Here is a 21,479-nt window from a genome sequence, read left to right as displayed (position 1 = left end):
ATATGTTTTGTATTCTCTTAATTGCAACATAGAGAAATGAGAATTTTGTATAGTCTTTTAGTTTGTGTGCTTTTTTTTCTTTTTAACTAGTGCAAAGATATTTTTGAGTTTGAAGCACACAAATAGAAATGTATCATATTCCTTGATTTGCCACAATGAGTACACAAACATGTATCCGTCCAAATACATTCGAATGCATATCCTAATTGGCATGAAAATATCTGTCGTTCCCTGTGCTCCAGTATAGTATCAAAATTAATTAATGATAGCTTTGTCCTTTTTAGCTCTATACCTTTAATCTTTACCAAATAATGTCGGTAAAGTTTTTGTGAAGCCATGCTTTTTCAGAATCTATTACTATATAGGGTTATGAATGACTAGAGTTGGCAGGGGATAATTTGATGTCCTCCAATCAATCATTGTCACCACTATAGGTATTGTTGAACACCGTCAATAATCTTCTATGTTTCTGCAATCGAAAATTGCTATAAAGAAGAAAGATCCAATAAATCAGGTCAAATGATTGATCAAATAATGCTGTTCATGCCTAGAAGAGCTTCAAGATTCACCAGAAATAACGCCCCAAAAATGGCTTCTTGCAAACATTCCTTTTTCAGATATTTATCTGCATTCAGTTTCTTGCTCAAATCCGCTAGCATGCCATCACAGGCAGATGGAAAGGATATTCCTAGGACCCCCTCTCGCATTATGTCCAAGACCGTCGCCATCTTCTTCTTTTTTTTCGGTCACAGACCATCGCCATTAGCAACAAGGGACTTTAAAGAATGTTTTCTGTCACAAAATCTTTAAGAATGTTACCTCTCTCGGTTCAATTGGTCTTTATCCTCTTTAATTTTTGCAAGTTTGTCTGATTTCCTATGATTTACAATAGCAATTCAAAATCAAGCTGTTACAAAGATATACCACTGGTAACATTTCCAAATTAGACATCTAAAATCCAAGAAAATTGATTAGCAGTCCGGCCGTGGAAGTTGCAAAACCATTCAGTCTTTCAAACCATGAACATGTTGTTAAAACATAAACGTCCTAGGCCTCCTTGTATCTGCTGACTAACTGTTTAATTGGTAAATGCAGAATTGAAAGAATATTGTCAGCTTCTATATTACTCTTGACAGAAGATTTCAATTCGGCATTGTTGCTGAACAACACTTAATTAAATAGTTGTTGATAATTTTATTTTGTAGTAATAGTCGGGAATAAGGGAAAATTGATATACAGGTTGAAGAGAAACATGAGCCACGTTTAACAAGTCCAATGCATTCCACTGTCTCCTACGATTCGGCTTTACAAAATGGCGGCTTTCATGAATGAAGGATCCATCAAAGTAAGTGCCCCAGCAACTTACACGTATGACATCTCCCAATATTTTTCTTTGTTGTGAACATTTGCACTCGCTTAGCTCTTGAAACCAAAATGTCTCAAGAGTCAAATATACTCATGATTTTCTCTTCCCTTTTTTTTTTTTTAATAAGTTTTTCATCATCTTCCTGAGAACGTACACTCCAATACTTTTCAAACGGATACTTTGATGCATAATTTTGATGTGTAAATGATTCACCTCGACATTTATTTTTTGAAGGAAATATGGATCCCGTTTGACAAATGAGTTTTTTAAGTGTTTGTCTAAAATTTTACTGTAGCTTATTGTAGAAGTTGTAGAAAAAATTTTTGAAGTGTGTAAATTTTTGAATATTTTGAAGTGCATAGTTTAAAAATTTTGAGAAATTTTTCGAGATTACTGTAGCTAAAGTTGTTAAAAAACTTGTAGTAGATAAACTTGACAAAAAACTTACTTGCCAAACAGGCCCTGGTATCAACGAGAGTTTGGGAACATCATTTTTTTTTAATTTAAAATGTTCCAAGTTGTATCAACATCTTAGCAATTAAACAGCTCTCGATGCCTCATGCCTTAGGTTTTTACTTCAGATTTTGAAATCATTTATTGTCACCCTAAGAATAGAGAAACCCATTTATTGTCTTGCCTAAATCCGTTTGTTCTGAATACACAATTTCTAATTTACACTATTTACAGTCGAGTCATGACGAATTTTTGCACAATTTGGTCTCACCCCAAAAGCAACCCGCTTTAACGAATTTTCCCCAGATAACATGGACATGATTCTAGAGGGGGAATAAGGTTGGCAGCTGCCCCCTAAGATTAAAAAAAAAAAAAAGGATAAGATTTAGCTCTAATAAATGTAATATTTTCTTGGCCAGTCCTTTTGAAATTACTGCATGTTCCTTCAATTTTTTGTTTTTAGAAAAAAAGTATTCATTGCACTTCTTGTGTCTGATAAAATTAGTATCCAAAGAAAAAGTCGTGCATCTAACTAGGCATGTAAACATGAAAATGACTATTGCAAGAACCGGATATCCATCGATCTATAAAGGACGATTCATATCTGTTTGAGATGGACCCCGATTCCGATTCCAGTGAGCAGATAGATGGTATTTAGTCGTAGAAATCAGCCATGAAAAGGAAGAGGGTTTTTCATTGTAAGTGGACAGATTCATGCATGGACGTGGTAAAAGATCATAGAAAGTGTAATCAAACCAACTTCTATTGACTATTGCTCAACATTAGGCATGAAATTGAAGAGGATGGACCCAAACAAGATCTATATTTTCAACTGTCGAGATTGAAAAAAAAAAGGGGGGGGGGGGGGGGTGAAACTCTAAAGTAAAAGAAAAGTGCAAGTTCTCATCATTAAGTTTTCATCAGTATTAAAACGTGTAAAAGACAGATTAATTAATGGGTTTAAGACAGTTAAAATTACGAATATAATGGAATCTTTATATTCTATAATGGAATCTTTATATAAGAGACGAGAATAGGAATAAATTCATTAGACGATTCCTGCCAATCGATCATTGGGTCACTACTATTCTGCTTAAGTATTCACCTAATCTAACTGTCTCTTCAATTCCTGGGATCATGAACCTTCACGCGTGTAGTTTGTAGATTCCGAAAACGATGGCTGCTGTGCAAAACTAACCAACAAATAAAGCACAGTAATTAGAGAAACTAATTAAGCCCTTTTATTAATAATTATGGGCTTGAATTATCTTTGATTATAGTATCAAATATTCTTCAGGGGGTCATATACTATTGTGGAGGCGGTTGCTACTACCTTTGATGAGGAGCCTTCAGTACGGTTGCCATTAGAGGTCACTTGCCTAAAAAAGGAAGGATATATGTGACTCTTTTATTCTATTTTGCTTTAGGGAAAGGAAAAGAAGAAACACCTTTTAGCGCGCAAGGCGTGCGGACATTGAACAAATGATTTCATCTCACGTTATAATCCTAGAAAGATAAGCTAATAAGGGGAAGTATATTATTGGAATTGAAAATGCTCTTTTGCCTTGATGGTGAAGAATAATGGACTGGTGAGTCACTCAGGTTCCATATATGGATGTAATGGGCTATCGAAATTGAAAGTCAATCAAATCCAAACTGAATTCAAAAGATGGCAAAAAAGCATGTAAAAGAGGTAAAGTGATAGAAGTGTGTAGTTGTGATGATGTCTTATACAAAGTATCCGTACCAATCTACCCAAATTGCGTCATTGGCCTAATGATTTCTACTTTGGAAGGATGATAGCAGCCTTAGAATTCGTAGGCCTTTGATTTGCTTGCACATCTTGTTCTTTATTCTCTCTATATTTAACACAAGGATTTGCCTGATAGGGATCTGGATTCTCCTCGGTTACTAGTGCAACGTCAAGAACTTTTAACCACTGAAATTGGTTCAGTCGACCTCAAGTTGATCTCGAGTTGATTTTGGATTAATTACACCTATTCCAACCATTAAATGTTCTCTGCGGTTGTAGGTACAATAACGGGGAATCCAAATCCGCCTAATACTTATCTAGTAGGAATGAATGTCATTAAAAAAATTTGTGGAGTCAAATAATAATAAAAAAAAAAAAAAGTGTCTTGAGTATAGGAAGTAGAATAAATATGAATCTCTGCTCTCGTATAATAAGTTAAGATATATTAACATGCGTCCAATGGCACCCTTTGAGAAAATCTTCCATGTAAAAGCTTTCTCCAAATTTTGCTGAGGCTTCTTTGATATTGGAGCCTGATCAGGTCAATTGATGAGGTACAAGATTAGTATTTTTGAATCGTATAAGCTCAACTCAGAGGAAGATTAGCATGAACTGGAGAATTCAGTGAATTCCGTCTCATGTATGTATTAATACTAGCATGTCGCACATAATCTTTGGATCCAATATGTAGTACTTTAATACATTTATCACAATCTGTTGACCCCGTCAACATTTAGATGGTTCATACAAGATATTACGTCGTTTGAGGATAAGAATGACCTAACTTGTTTTTCAGTAGGAAGCTAGAAAATGGAAACGTCAAGTGTGTGGCAATTGCAAGGGATTTAATTGACTTGCAAATAGAGCATATGAATCCAGCAAACTCAACCACAAATGAGTGCAGACAAAATTATCCAATACCTCGCCATATGCTATAAGACTATAAGTCAACTCCTAACTTTCAACTAATTAGATACACAACTAAATGAAAAACGAGATCAGATCTTCAAAATTAGAGATGTCAAAATGGGTGATTCAAACAGATTTGGACGGATCATAATTGGGTCAATTCATTTATACCCATTTAATATATGGGTCAAAATGGATCAATCCATTTATATCCATTTAATAAATATGTATGGATATACCCAATTACCCATTTATAACTCACTTGAAATTCTACTTTTTTTAAAAAAATTTTGCATGTTGTTTGCCAAGAAATAACAACATTTTACTATTACTAGATTAGTAGGAAATTCAAATTTATCCCATTAACACCCACCAAAAACTAAATTTAAGAGGGAAAGGCGAAAGTCCTGGAACACGGCTGGGAGATAGGTCGTACAGAGAGCTTTTTTGCCAAATATATAATTATTTTTAAATGGGTGAAACAAGTCAATCCATTAACCATCAATTAAATGAGTTTAATTGAATCTCCCATTTAGAACCATTCAAAATTGATTGCATACACAAGTCCACTTATTAATGGACAAGTTTAAACAGATTACTAACATAATTGAGTTGTAATTCACATTCCTACTCAAAATAGACAAATACCTCCTCGATGGATTTCTTTCTGCATCTATGAGCTATTAGTCTTACATGTCCTATTAGAGTGTTGAATTCCGCAATGTTAAAAAACCAATAATCACTCATCACATTCACACTCACTGTTAGGGAATATCGATTTGATATCTTTTCACCCTAATTTTCTTAACTTTCAATGCTAGTGGACAACAGTATTGTTAAACTCGTACCGGAGAGTGAATCGAAAAACCTTCCGATTCACGGTTCAATCGATTGAACCTTGATTCAAAGGTTTAATAATTTTATTTATTTATTTTAGTATTAAAAACTTTGAATAAAACTAAAATATTTATTTTAGAATATAAAAATTTAATAAAAATCGATTGAACCTCCCGACTCTTACCTGCTCAACCAGTTCTTGACCGAATTTGAGCGGTTCAATTAATTTTTTGGGTTATTCATTGAATCGAACTAGAGGCAAGGCAGGTTCGTGGTTCGACTGATCGAATCGACCGATCCAATCCGATTTTCAAAACACTAGTCGATACTACTGTGCCAGAAAAATACCCTTTCAGCACTTAGAGAATTTAATTGGTCTATACATCTAGAAGACTGATCGGTACTATTGCACAAAATAAATACGTGATATGCGAAGAATGGGAGCTTCAGCCTTTAGAGAAAGAAGAATGCGCAGAGTAGAATAGAATACGGTTGGTGTTTTGGGTTGGGGGGGGGGGGGTGTTTAAAAGCACATGTATCAGAGATCTCACCAATTTAAAGGCCTCTTGGCTCGCCGCTTCAGCGGGAATAGTCGCGAGACGCGTCTGGACTGCGAAGAGAATTGCACGTTGTAACGTGTGGTCGGAAAGATGAAAATTTCTCGTTTCAAATGCGATTCGGTTTACGGGGTCCCACTCAAGCTTTTCTCTTAATATGATGATTTCTCCCTTTCTTGATGCTGACCCCTTACCTTTTGCTCGCCTACTCTTCTAAAGAACGGCTGCCGATACCTTCCAGCACAAATTTCGTCCTGCCAGGCCAATTTTGATTTTGAAGACAAGTGTACCCCTGAGAAAGGAACGAAACGGTTGGTGTCCTACCAGTACCAGGCCAATTTTGATTTGGAAAACCGGTAGTATCATTAACCCTCCAATCCATCGAAAGGAACAGTCTCGTCTGCGTCCAAAGCCACATGTGTGCTGTCAACAATGTCAACGCATTCCTTTCACACAAGCATCCAAATTCCAAAATTAAGAGCTAGTGACCTCTTTTAGTCTTTCCTCCTCCGGGGGACTGCAATGGTTATATGTATATATACATACATACACGGCTATGTATGTTCATGCAAATAATTCAAACAGACAACGAACCAGTTATTAATGCAAGCCAAAATAACACAATACAACTGATGGGTCCACACTTAATATTTTTGAGAAATTATTTATCATATTAGATACTCAAAATTGTAATGTTTTCGAAAAAATAAATAAATAAATTATTTGGTCCAATCTAAACCACTAGCTTGCTTTCTGAATTATTTGTATGGCAAATTATTCAGTTCCAAATGATACAATATGTCCAAGAATGTATGTCCCTATGCTCAAATAAAACTAGAAAAGATGGGTGAGTTACTTACAAGTTGAAGAGACGCTTATACGTTCCATAGCAAAATTTGTAAACAATGGGTTCCAAAAGTCGATTAAAACAAATACTTGTACCAAACCAAAGAGTGGGGGAAAGCCTTGAAGGGCAAATTTGTCTTTCAAAGAAAAGTAGCTCTGGCTGCTTCCCTACGAATAGAATATGAACTTGAAAGGGAATGAAATCCTTAAAATCACTTCCACCAGCGTTTACCAGTTTCTATAGTTTCTTTCATCTTTGTGTGGTGATTGTTGTGTCCCCACAAAAGCATACTGCTAGAGCATAGAAACTAGAAAGCACCCCATCCTATATATGCTACGGGTCCAAGTTTGAACTACATGTATGATGTATCCCACCGTCCTCACGTATTTAGTACTTTCACTCAATATTCACTTTCTTTCATTCTTTTTTTGCCCAAATTTTGCCAACACATGCACACACTCAAACTTTTTTGACTATAAATCAGAAGAGCCCCCCATGTTGTCTTAACCAAGTTAGAGCAGAGCAATAGTCTGAACCTCCCACAAAACACTCCATTGCTCATCATCACTCTTTACTTCCTGTATTACTACACAGTGACACACACTGAAACCCACATGAATATAAATATGAGGCTACCTATTGGGATGGTGAGGCCATGCACCGTGTGGCAAGGCTCAATCTCAAATCTTCCCGTCACAGAGCAGCTCTGTGCCGCTTCCGCCTCACATTCTTCTCTCAGCCAAAGCACAAAGCTGAAGATTACAAACTCGTTGAGCACCTCAATCCAGTGCTTTGAGGGCATCCGAGCTGCCAGACTGCGCGACAAGTGGCTGGAATGTCAAGGGATCAAGAACTGGGAAGGCTTGCTTGATCCCCTCGATGATGATTTAAGAAGTGAGATCCTTCGGTACGGTCAGTTCGTGGATGCTGCCTATCGCTGCTTCGACTTTGATGCATCTTCGCCAACATACGCCCAGTGTGGCCATGCCAAGGAATCAATGCTGGCTGAATGCGGCCTCGGCACCAGCGGGTACCAGGTCACCGAGAGCCTACACGCCACGTGTTCCGTCCAGGTGCCACGGTGGATCGAGAGGCTCCCTAACTGGGTATCGACTCAGTCCAGCTGGATAGGCTACGTGGCAGTTTGCGATGACAAGGAAGAGATTTCCCGGCTGGGACGCCGCGATGTGGTGATATCCTATAGGGGCACCGCCACCTGTCACGAGTGGCTGGAGAATCTCCGCGCCACCTTGACTTGCCTCCCTGATGACATGGCTCCCGAAAATTGTGACCCGATGGTGCAGAGCGGATTTTTGAGCTTGTACACATCGAGTACGGACGACCGTCCGAGTTTGCAGCAAATGGTCAGGGAAGAAATTGGAAGAATCCTCCAAAAATACTGCGATGAGCCCCTGAGCATAACCATCACAGGACACAGTTTGGGGGCAGCATTGGCCACCCTTACTGCATATGACATAACAAACACATTCAGTCATGCACCCATAGTCACAGTTGTATCATTTGGGGGGCCTCGAGTGGGAGACAGGACCTTCAGAAAGCACCTGGAAAGAAATGGTACCAAGGTACTCCGGATTGTGAACTCAGATGATGTCATCACAAAGGTGCCCGGCTTCGTCATTGACGAAAATGACGTGGCAAAAAAGGGTGCGGTACAAGTGGCAGCCGGACTGCCAGCGTGGCTTCAGAGGAGGGTGGAGGGGACGCAATGGGTTTATGCTGAAATAGGCAAAGAGCTTAGGTTGAGTAGCAGGGATTGTCCCCAGCTCAGTAAAGGAGATGTTGCTACGTGCCACGATTTGAAGACGTATCTACACTTGGTTAACAATTTTGTTAGCTCAACTTGTCCTTTTAGAGCTACTGCTAAAAGGGTTCTAAAGAGAACGAATCAAGCTAGAGAAACAGCTCTTGTTTAGATGAACAATTAACCATAGATGAGTTAGTCTGTAGAGCCTTTTGGAGGAAATGTGTCATAAAAATGTACAGTAGGAATATGACACCTGCAAGTGAGCCAAGGCACCATCATCAATTTGATGGGAGGCTTTTGTTGATGCACTCCCCTCGTGCATGGATGTGCTCACAAACTTTTCTGCTCCTTGTATTTAGGATATAATTTAATCATGTATATTTTGCCGCAAAAGGAAGAATTTTTAAATACTCCTAGTAAATTTCCGTACAAATCGTTAAAGAGGAAACACTCGAGAGAGCGTTATCAAAGAGATTCGATATGTAAGTCAGAAATTCAATATTGACCAAAAAACTTAAATTGTTAAGTTTCAACTCACTGCAATACTCAACGCAAATTCATTTTAATATTCAAACTCACATCTTCTCCCAATCATGAATCTACTCTTCTTCAACATCCAAATTAGATTTCAGACCTCTCGTTAATCGAACTTCCTGCCAAATTGGCACTTAATTCACCACCAAAACTAAGAAAATAATTTCACCAGTCCAATTCCAAAAAAAATTCACTTGTCAGTAAGTAACCTAGTCTCACGACCCAAAGTTCTAATACCAATACCGCTTGTTAGGGAATCTCGTAATCAAAAGTTTTGATACCACTTATTAGGAAGAAACATCCAATGGATCCAACCAAAAAGGCCCAATATATAAGTTAAGAAATTCAACGTTGACCCTATAGTTTAAATTGTTAGGTATATATCAGATTCTTACTTATATATTAACTGTTTTTTCTCCATCTTTTGAAACAATGTAGGACACAAATTAAATACTTCTATAAATGGTACTAATCATGATTAGGTAAATGTGATTGTTCGATGTGATATTTCGTGTCAAAATTTTAGCAGTACGTGTCTAAGCGTATGCCTTTTGCACGTTGATGGTTAGATATCTAATCGATGGAAATGGTGCTGTAAGAAACTTTGCTCCGGACCTTTTTCATCTCTGTAATGGTGGGGAGTTAAGATAATGACAACAACCACCTACATACTTCTTCATTATCGAAGATAATTTAGAGATTCTGAAAAGCCATTTGATCTAAAGGAAAAAAGCTTCATGTATTTTTGACGTCAATTATTAAAACTTCTCGTGTAATTAACTTGACTAGATAGTTTCTTGATTTTCAATTCTTCAATTGATTGGCTACCAAATCTCCAGTGTAGGGCCTCGGACATCAAAATGTCACGTTAAACGTACAGCATCTCAGAAATGGGCAAGCCATTTCTGGCTATAAAAGATCATTCCACTCCCAGCATAATGCAGTTAATGATTGAAACGGAAAAGAGTAGTAGTGGCCAGCTAAGCTGATGAAATCGAAACAAAAAGAAGAAGAAGAAGAAGAAGAAAATGGTCCGAAGTTGGATGGCTTATCCCACATTTTTGCGGCAACCCATGCAAGTACCAAATAAATAAATAAAAATTAGGCTACAGAGTTGCTCAGCCCGCGAGTCTAATTTCCTCGATGAGAGTCTCCCGTCGTAATCTTGTTGCCAAACCTAATCTCAGAAGCCGAAAAGCAAGAACCAGAAAACCCCGAAAGGAAATGTATCATCATGAAGTACAGGAATTTCTTAGGTGTGTTATTTAAGTAATCAAGTTTCTTTTTTCTAATTTTTTTTTTCAGGGTGATCATGATCGTCATGACTTAGGCATACTATTTAGGCAATCAAACTTTTGATTTCGTTAAGCAACCAATGTAGAAGAATTAGCTGATTCTCGTTAAAGATAGAGCAAGGGAAACACGTTAGCGTTGACGGTCAGCATGAGGTGGATTTTCGCGTGGCTCTAAATCTTGTTGACAGGTCTGGAGTTCTTGCAATGTGGAACACAACTTTGACGTGTAATATAAGATATCCAATTTTGCTGGATAACTAACTCATTAATACTCCTATGTCCAATTCCAGTGTGAATAATCGTTGTTGTAATTAATGACAAACCGTCCATGCAAGATCAGGGTATAATAGGCGATTTCCAATTCCCAGGAGCAGTTGGTTGAAGGACCACATGTAAAAATTGATTTCCCTTTGAATATTCAGCTCTTTCTAACTATTGATTGGCTTTTCAGTTCCTCATCATCAGGGCCAAACCCGAAAGCGCCCAAAGTCAGAGAGCCCTAGCTATGACTGCTGACCAAGATTTACACGTTATACTGGTTGACCAATAGGGAGCTATACAAATATGTACTGATTTGCATAGGGTACAATCTGATAGCAACCTCACGATGCCATCCTTAGTCGTTGAACAATTCATGTAAAAGCAAGAACTTTCAGCCCTTTGATTCTTGTTAGATACACCGGCCGCAAGATAAAGTTCCAAGATCTTTGCACTTTCTAATGCATATCCCCGCGAGTCACAGCCAAGTACTATTTATTTCCTTTTTAGAATTATACATATGTATAGTATACCACCATAGGTTGCTTTTGGTTCTAACTTCTAACACCATTCTCATTATTTCATTTTCAACCAAGATTGTAGCCAAGCTCAAAGGTGGCTGGAATGTCATCTTTTCTCTTGATTAAATTTAAGTTTGTAGTGATTTCGAGTTGTTATTCCCACCATTTGTAGATTACTTTGAGTTGTAGCTTGTCTATATTACTCCCACTATCATGGGTCCCTGAAATCTTATCAAAAAAAAAAAAAAACCCCATTTAGGTTCGGGATAGTTGAGTGAGAAACTTAGCATTATAATTTTAGATCAGGCTTATAATTGCTTATGAACAATGATCAATCCTTTTTTTTTCTCCTCAAGAACAGTAGTCAAATTCGAAAATGAAACTTTTGGCATCCTTGGGAATAGTACTTTCTCATCAATGATGGTTTGCTTATAAAGTGAGTCAAAATATCACATTATGTTCAAGCCTTTTTCTTTATTTTCTTCCTTAATGTCAGAATATTACAATAATGTGTTGTTACTAAGTCAAAATAGTGGACTACTTCTCGTGTAACATGTCGGAGAAAATAAAAGTTTCTCAAGCTAAAATGAGTGGCCTAAACCTACTGAACTAACAAGAACCTCCCCAAAAACGTTGGTTACTTATAGATTGATCCTCAAGTCACGATTCTTGTAGTTTGGAAAAGCGGCCGGTTGTAAATAAATTAATAAAAAGATCCAAGCTTTTTTCCTTCTATTATGACCACAATAAGAGTGTAAAAGATAGTCAATCATACACGTACGATGGGAAAAACAAAAATTAAAAACAATAAAATTAAGGTACAGCTGCAAAAAGATAATTAGCACTAACATAAAAGAAATAGCAAAAAGATTTTTTTTTTTTTCAACAGAGAAGAGGTGGGACTTAATAAACAAAGAGAGAAGAAGAAAATTGTAGCTTGTGCAAGACCACCTTATTAATACATGTCGAACATTTAACCACACGAACTCGTAGGAGTCCACTTAAACAAAAGCAATTGTTTTTCTTGTAGGTTTTCTGGCATTTTATCTGCTTTCTGTTGGCATTACTGATGCTCAAAACTCCCTTGTAAATATGAGTGGGAATTCTATAGTGCAGTTAAGGTGCCATATCTTTAGTTGGACATATATAGGTAATTAGATGCATATAAAAATACAAACGTTTGGTTTTACCGTACTTCATAGTATATTTAAGAGCCTCAATATATATTCTTTATATGGGATAATTTGTAGCGAGCAAGCATGTTATATTACGCATTATCCTACTTTATCTTTGGTTAGTTAATGGACCATTTGAATTCACATCTAAGAAGGGCCGAAATTGAAAATTCTATTCAGAAAAATTCAAAAAAATGTTGTCTAATTAATAAAATGAGTGTTCACTGGGGCACTCGTTAAGATGAAATTTTAGTGCTAATATCCTTAGACTAGATTTGTCACTGGGTAAACATGCAAAAAGTTTTGTTATCACCACGTTTTTTACGTACTTCAATTATTCTGCAAGTAGTTTCAAAGTAGAAATTCTTGCATAAGATTTTAGAGTTAATATTAACACTTTGGCAGAAGTCATACTTTACTATCTTCAAGCTTAAAAATACACCAAAAAGATGTGAGCACGATGATGTTATTGCCCTTTTACGTATGAGATTATATATAAGTTGCTATTATTTCCCTTCTAATGCTAAATAACACACATTTTCTCAATGGCATCTACTAAAGAAAAATGTCAAATGATAAATGTCAAAATAAAAGTTTGCATTTAGTTTATTATCCTTAAAGTTTTTCCTATTAGATTAATGTTCACTTTTATAAATAATATGTTCACTTCATTAAGCTTTGAATCAAACAGTAAGGATAAATAATATGTTAATAACAATAAGTAGAGTTAGAAAAAATTTGAAAAAATAAAAGTAATATTAAATTTGTTTTTTTTAAAAAAAAAATTCTTTATTATATTAGTTTATGTAAACAATTAAAATTACACTATGGTCATTTTTTGTTTATCAAACTAGTCAAATATTAAAAACTTAACCAAAATTGTTAAAAAGAGTTGAAAAGTCTTATTTTTAAACTTGAAGGAGGAAAATAAAGATTAAATCTAAGTATTTTGTTTTGGCAAAACAAGAAAATAGCATTAAACTATAGAAAATTCAGCAAAACGGGACAATGTTATCATAACACTCACTGGTTTTTTTTTTTTTTAAGGAGTTAAGATTTCCAAAGTTGATCGGTCCTCAAAGGGTGAAGTGTGTATTTTTAAGATTGAGGACAGTAAAGTGTAACTAGACCCAAAGCTAAGGGCGTAAATTGTTATTAACCCTATAAGATTTTACACGATTTGACTGCCCTTTATTGCTCAGAAAAAACGTGGCAGCAAACTTGCCGTGATAAAACGTTCTCTTCTAAGTCTACCAATTTATTTGTGAAACAACGACTAGAATTCCAGAGGAGACCATATCCCTCATTTTGAGGCAAGCAAGGAACACCACGCCGCGTCCTGTAAGTAAAATTCTTAAGAAATTCAAACATGGAACCTACTTCTTCATCAAAATTCTTATTAGAGCGTGTTTGGATTGCTATTTTCTGAAATTTTTATATAAAAATATACTGCAGCGATTTGATATACGTAAAATAAGATGATGACTAAAAAATTGCACTTACGGAAAACATAAAAATTTTGTGGGAAAAAATAGCAATCCAAATAAGGACGATCAAGTACAAATTCTAACTTTATAACTAAAATTCTTAGAAAATTGCTCCAAAAATATCTACATGCCCAAAAAAGTTTCTTAAATACCATAATAGTAGATGGATTCTTTCCACCAGCTATTTACATCTAGTTATACATATCTTATTGTATAAATATGGATATCCACATCTATCTTCTCCTATGTTTAAACAGTTTTTAAAATTAATTTTACATCTTTTATTTTTAACTTCCCACTGCTTCGTTTTCACCTTCTAAAAGAAGTTGAAAATAGTAAAAAAAAAAAAAAACAATTTAAAGCAAAAAAACATAATAGTCAAAGGTATGTGATATTGTGTCTCATTTATCATATGCACCTGAAATATCATTAGAATTTCTAAGTTAACGAGTAACGAATTGTGGCCTGTGGTTGTGATGAGGTAACGAATTGCGGCTTGCGGCTGTGATGTGTGGAATGTAGGAATGGGCTGCAACATAGGAACATTCGGCCGGTTTGTCGTCAACGATGAGAGAGCGTGTTGATGTTGTTGTTGTTGTGACAGCCAATCAAAACTCGGAGTCCACAAAATCGCCGCATCATAGGGCCTATTCATAGTCTATTGCACATCATATGCACCCATTTTGGTTTGCGGCGCTGTTGTGGCAGCTTAGGCCCTATGATGCGGACATTTTGTCTCGACACTCCGTCCGTCCTCTCCTATGCCTTGTTTGTTCGACTCTTCTAAAATAGCAATTCTTTTTTTCCAAAAAAAAAAAAAAATGAAATTAAGGAGGATTGCTATTAAATGTGTCTTTACTATGGTGCAATGCAATCTACTTGACTTGTATTTTTTTTTTTTTTTTTTGTCGACACAGGAGTGTCCGGGTCAATCCTTACGGGGTCCGACTAATCTCCTGCGGCCCGGGTCCGGCGCCCCAACCCGACCCTAATCTACTTGACTTGTATGTTGTGGTACTATATATCTTTTGAATCATGGGTTTCTGTAATTGCAAGCGACAACTGTAAATCTCGATTTAGGATCCAGATTCGACGTAGGAGTGATTATTTTAACTGATTATAGATTCTGATCTTGAATAATCAGTTTTCTGTTATTTTCTGTCGCTTTTGTACTATGATCATAGATTTTTTTTTTTAATGAATAAAAAAGTTAAAATCTATAATCACATACCTAAAGCAGAGTAAAGAGTAGATTTTGTTGATTCTAATTATTCTCCATAATCAGTTAAAATCTAAAGCAACCGAGGACAAGGCCATATTACGTTGGCCAATTTGAACGATTCATTTGAAATGAAAATTCATATTTTTCGTTTTCAAGATTGGCGATTCATATTTCAAATCATCATAACTGGTCAACTCGATCTATATCTCGGAATAGCTCTATCTCTTTATATTATTTTTATCCTGTGTATGAATCAAAGAAACTTGTTAAATTTGAGCACCGTGCTGTTGGAAATACCATGTGAAACTATATATACCCAACACAAAAGAGTAAAAGAAAAACAAAACCTTATCTAAACCAAGAAGAAGAAGAAATAAATGGGTGGTCGTGGGGAAGCCCACTCACCACCGTTTGCTCTCGTTGCACTTTTCTTTCTTCAACCAACTTTAGATAAGAAGAGATATACAGAGGGTAGGGACTAGGGAGGGTCTACTACAAGGACAAAAAGGGGTATTTTAAGTTATCACAAAAACCACATAAGTTTCATGAGTTCTTCAATAGTATGCCTGGACGGAGAGCGTTCATTGAATTCTACTCGACTCTTTTTTATAGCAGTGATTTTGTCCGATCTTTTAATACAGTGACCTGAAAACCTGCTGCCTTTGGCTCAATTTAAATCATCCGGTTAAGACTAGGTTCATAAAATCATATACCATGGCAAGAAACATGTGAGTGTCATTGAAACTTTAAGCCGATAAAGAGAAACAAGTACGTGGTATCCTCTTTTCTTTCATTGAAAAAGAAACATATGGTCTATTTTTCTTTCATCTTTGTCGCAAGAATAGGTGAACGAACGCTCTCTGAAGAATGAAACTGCACAGGTAATTAAACATTGGGTACACGTGTTACAATCATTCGTAACTTAAAAAGCAGGTTGGGGCTCCCACTAGATTTGCTCTTTATCTCTTCATTCACCATTTGACGTTGAAATTTGATATGTCAATTCTGATCAACAGTTGCAGTACGGAAACGGTGTTCTTCGATCTTTAGCATCATGGTACTGACTAGTTCAATCATTTGACTAACTTAAACTTCAATTCTTGTGCATATCTAAAGTCGATAATTGATTGAATTTTGTGAGAAATGAATTCAAGAAAGCTCACGGCTAGTCCTATTATCGAAACTATCAAAACATTATGCAAAATATGAGGACGACCGCAAGAAGAAGAGTAGGAAACTTGGAGTTTGGGACACCTCCAAAATCATGATTTCCATTTTGGAGGGGTGAAAATAAAATGTATTTAACAAACCATATATTTTTTCTCAAGTTTGGGAGGTGGGGTTGGGGTAGGTGGGTGGGTGGGGAGACCTAAATCAAAATAGTTTTTTTTTTTTATATACTTTTTAAGGTGAAATCTTATACTTAGAAAAAAGATTTTTTGAAATCTTTTGAGTAACAAAAGTAGAATGTATAACATTGACGTCTACTGCATATTGTATACTCAAATCGGGCTGGCAAGTATATTTAATGTATCAAAATAGTTTCTAAAGATAAACACTAATAATAAAAATTAAACTTTTTAAAATTCATTTAGGAGGACGAAAATGAGAAGATTTTTGAAATCCTTGAGGGGCCTCCCTCCCTCGCACCTCCCTTCCGCCCCATAAGGCGATATTGCTCAATTTTGAGGTACAAGTTCCCTTTTCTACATGCATGAAAGCGCATATTCCCATTCTGCAGCAGGCAAAATTTGCAACGTGGAAAGCACCAAATCTGAAATCTGCAGTGCTTCTGATCACGCCATTTTTTGAGTGCAGTAATGTCCTTTGGGTTCCATTGCAGATTCCGCAACACCGACTAGAGAGCATGTGCCTTTTTTGCAGAAGAGATTGATGATTAGAAAATCATCAAGCCCACTAAGAGAGCATGTGTCTTTTATGTACTGTGTATATCTTGTACTGCTATATTGCTTATCGTCATCATTGTTAAAGCGAAATTTCAATCCCCATCAAGGTCCCTCAAAGTTGGCCATTTCTACAGTTTCTTTCTGATCAGTCGGTGGCAATAAGGCAAACTGCATCTTCAATATATTTCTTTGTTAAAAGTTAAAACCATCTCTCTTATCTGCTGAATCAGGTATTACATATTCCAGGAGTACGTTCAGTTCTTAATTAGCACATAGTTACATGTGAAGTTTATGTTGCTTTACACGGGTAACATTGTATATTTGGAAAATCATTCAAAACGTCCCTCACATTTTGCAAATAACTTTTTTCGTCCCTCACTTTTAAAAGTGTAATTTTGCGTCCCTTATACATTCATATTCATCAAATTTGATCCCTACCTAAATTTTCGACTAGTTTTTGGTCGGAATCCACCACGTGCCTTGCACATGATCATTTTTTAAGGGCAAAATTATCGAATCAAATTTTACATAATTCGATTCATAGTCCCTTACATTTCACAAAATGAATTTTTTCATTCTTCACATTTTCAAAATGAATTTTTTCAAAACAAAAAAAGTCATTTTGTAAAATGTGAGAGACGTTTTGAACAATTTCTCCTTGTATATTAATAAACCTTTTTTTAAAATTTTCTAATAAGAGGAAGATAGGATCTAAAGAACAGGCAGGGATTAGATGTGTTAATAAACCCTTTATGGTAATGAAGTTCTTTTTTTTTTTCCTCCCTTAAATTTTGAATCCCTAAACTTTTAAAAGTGTGTATTTATCCATTAAACTATCAAAAGTGTAAATTTTGAACCATTTTATCTATTTTCACCATTAAGTCTATCAGATCTAGTTATGTTTCGTCACTCACATGGCTCTTAGATCTGGTAAACCTAACAGTGAAAATAGATAGAATAACCCAAAATTCTTTTTTCATAGAGGAAAAACCAAAAAGATATGTACTAGTTCAGTAAGACATGCAATAATATGGTGGTTTAATAAATTAAATGAATTAGTCAATAAATTATATGATCTAGTCAGTAAAAAACATGCAAATATGAACTAGTTGATAAAGACATGCAATAAATTATATGAACTAGTCAGTAAAAAAAACTTGCAAATATAAATATTTAAGTGTTTTTGTTTAAAATGAAACGAACATCATGATGAATGGATACATGCAAAAGGAATATCACGAATAAAAATGGCATATACTTTTGTGGTCATATATACAAAGATAGGCAAGCAAAATGGTTCTCTGCTTTCCGTTTTTGGTTGCATGTAAAAAAGCATTTTTTGTATCATATTCCATATAAGGTTAAAGAATAGTTTTTTTTTTAATTTTTGGTTTCTCTCCTTTCCCATACCAATTGTATGTAAAAAAAAATCAGTATCATATTCCTTAAAAAAAAAGTAAAGAGTCTTTTGTTTTCCTTTTTCTTTTTGTATAAGCATGCTCTTGCATCTCACAATAATTATAAAGTGCAATATGCAAGAAAGAGAAGCACAAAAGAGAAAAAAATCCAAGGTCAAAAAAGCACAAGATAAAAGATAAAGAACTAAATAAGGTAAAAGAAATGGAAATAAATACAGAAATAGAAGGAAGCATTAATAACTAAACATTCAATAAACAAGGAAGCAACCATTAAAGTAGAAAGTGTAAAGAATAGCTAATCTAGAATAGGAACGTAGTCCACAGAAGTAAAAGCTTAAACAAACAATAACAAAGATGGAGAAAAGTTGAGAGTAAAAAAAAGGAAAAATCGTTCAACACATCCCTCACATTTTGTAAAATATCTTTTTTCATCACTTACTTTTAAAAATGTATTTTTACATCTCTTACAAATTCACATTGTTCAAATTTGGTCCCTATCTAGATTTTCGATTAGTTTTTTACCAGAATCCATCACATGCCTGGCACGTGATCATTTTTTAAAGGACAAAATCATTAAATCAAAATTTACATAATCTGATCCATAGTCCCTCATATTTCACAAAATGAATTTTGTTATCCCTCACATTTCACAAAATGAATTGTTTCGTCCCTTACATTTTACAAAATGAATTTTTTCATTCCTCATATTTTACAAAATAAATTTTTTCATCTCTCATTAATCATGTGTATAAATAAATTTTTTTAAAATTAATATATATATATATATATCTATTTGATTTCATCTGAATAATACGAATAGCATGTAATATATTTTTATTTAATTTCACCTGAACATACTGTTTAGGCGAAATTAAAATAGATATATACATGATTTAAAAAAAATTGTTAGTTTTTCACTCATCTTCATTCCTGTTACTCAAAAATTGAAAATAAAGAAGACATTTAATTTTAAACATTATCAGGTGTTTATATTGAATTAAATTTGGACAGAAAAAATAAACAAAGGAAAAGTATAACAAAAAGAAGTAAATGATTGACACTTTCAAATTTTAAAATAATCATAAGGTAAAAAATTTAATTGTTGGTCTTAAAGGTAGTGAGTAAAAATTTCAAATTTACACTGTAATTTATTAGCATGACTATAGAATTCAAATTAACACTGATTAATTAGATGGTCTTATTACATAACTCAATAAATGAATTATTACCAAAATAGAAAAGATTATAAATATTGAATAAATTCACATGATGAAATCAAATATATGTATATATGAGTTTAAAACAAAATTATTATATTTAAACCCATGTATATATCTATTGAATAGCATATGTACAATTATAATTAGTCTGTTTAAATGAAATCAAATAGAGATATATTACATGCTATTCATACTGTTCAGATGAAATCAAATAGAGATATGCATGGATTTAAAAAAAAAAAATTATTCGTACACATGAGCAATAAGAGATAAAAAATTCATTTTGTAAAATGTGAAGGACTATAGATAAATTATGTAAATTTTAATTTGATAATTTTACCTCTAAAAAATGATCACATGCAACGCACGTGATGAATTCTAAACAAAAACTAGTCGAAAATTTAGTTAGGGATCAAATTTGACCGATATAAATTTGTAAGGGACGAAAAAAGTCATTTTACAAAATGTGACGGACGTTTTGAACGATTTTTCCATAAAAAAAATAGGTATTGATCACTATCTAATGTACATGGATGGCAAATGTAACTAGAGACATGAATTAGATCAGACATTAATTACGATAGGAGATGTTTTAGTGATGGACAAGATACCTAGGAAATTGGTCCAAAGCATGTTGATTATCCATGTGACAGTAATTATGATAATTTAGAAAACAAAACCGTAAATAAATTAGTTAACAAGTGCCCAATAAACACTTGTGAAGAAAAGTTCAAGTATTAATTCTTTTAAAAATAGTGTAGTTAATTTGGAACATCACAATTCGGGGTGCAATAAATTTTAATGTTTATATTTGTATAGTAATTTAGGTATAATCTAAGTGCCCTAACATTTGTCCAAAATTTTTTTAAAAGAAAAAAAATGCATAATAAATCTCTGGACTCAATATTTAATACAAGGCAAATCATGCAATCTTTTCATGCAGGTCAATTGGCATGAAAGGGCCGTCCCGCCCGAAATATTTAAAAAAAAAAAAAATCAAGAAGTAGTCAAACAATTTTAAAAAATTAAATTTAAATTTTAAAAAAAAAGAGAGAGAGAAAACAAGAAGCATAGATTTGGGTCAAAACCGAGATGAACTGCACAACACGTAAAATAAATATCAAAATAGGAAACCAGCAAAGATGAATACAGACGGGAATGACGTAACTGTAAGGACAAAATGACCAATGGGTTTAAACAATACTTATTTAAAAAATAAAAATAAAAACGATGGAACAAGTTAGAGGATTACCCCTACACTATTCATCAGACCCCAGCCCTTTTATAAAGTAGAGATTTTGATACCAACTAACTAAAAGTAAGAGTTGTTAATCATATCCAAATACAAATAGTATAAGAAACTAAAAGGCTGGACGAGGACACATTTGTATGTATGGACAACAGATTCCTTTTTATCAATATGGGATAGTATATTTTACTGAGCCCGATGAATTAATTAGATAAACAATGCTCTATGTACGTCTCTGATTGATCTGTACCTTCTTTTTGCTTTGGATTGGTGCAAGTTTTGTTAATTCACTTTTAAGCAAAAAGTGCAAAAAAAAAAAAAAAAAAAAAAAAAAAAATCAAAGAAACGAAAATAAAAATAGACTGTGTAGTGTAACGTCAAAGGCAATGAGCAATTATTATGAGATTGGCAGTTGAATTGTTCAAATTGCTAAGGTCAAAATTGACAAATGCAATGGTCAAAAACATTTTCCAAAAATAGGAAAACGATGCATGGCAACGGCAAATGCGTTGTTCATACATTTATTGCATGTGAACTTGAGACTCTCAGCCTCCATATTTTTTGCCATGGAATAGTCTTCATCTCTACAATTGTTCTCACTATCATGTGAATCATTATCAAAAGAACGAAAGAAACGTTCATGACCCTTTGACTCACATAAGTTCATGACTTTTCTGATTTTCCCAAAAGAGGAGTTCTGTTCTTT

At 34.5% G+C, this 21,479-nt stretch overlaps 1 protein-coding gene across 1 annotated transcript; it reads left to right on the top strand.

Annotated features, from left to right (window-relative positions):
* Positions 1–7,348: 7,348 nt before the first annotated feature.
* LOC113759353 (phospholipase A(1) DAD1, chloroplastic-like) lies at positions 7,349–8,656 on the top strand. The gene has a single exon (XM_027301918.1). The coding sequence runs from the start codon at positions 7,349–7,351 to the stop codon at positions 8,654–8,656; it is 1,308 nt and encodes a 435-aa protein (XP_027157719.1).
* The last annotated feature ends 12,823 nt before the right edge of the window (positions 8,657–21,479 follow it).

The sequence above is a fragment of the Coffea eugenioides genome, chromosome 2 (genome assembly GCF_003713205.1).
Source record: "Coffea eugenioides isolate CCC68of chromosome 2, Ceug_1.0, whole genome shotgun sequence".
NCBI lineage: Eukaryota > Viridiplantae > Streptophyta > Magnoliopsida > Gentianales > Rubiaceae > Coffea > Coffea eugenioides.
Note: the sequence above shows the minus strand (reverse complement) of the source record. Positions and strands in the feature narration are given on the sequence as shown.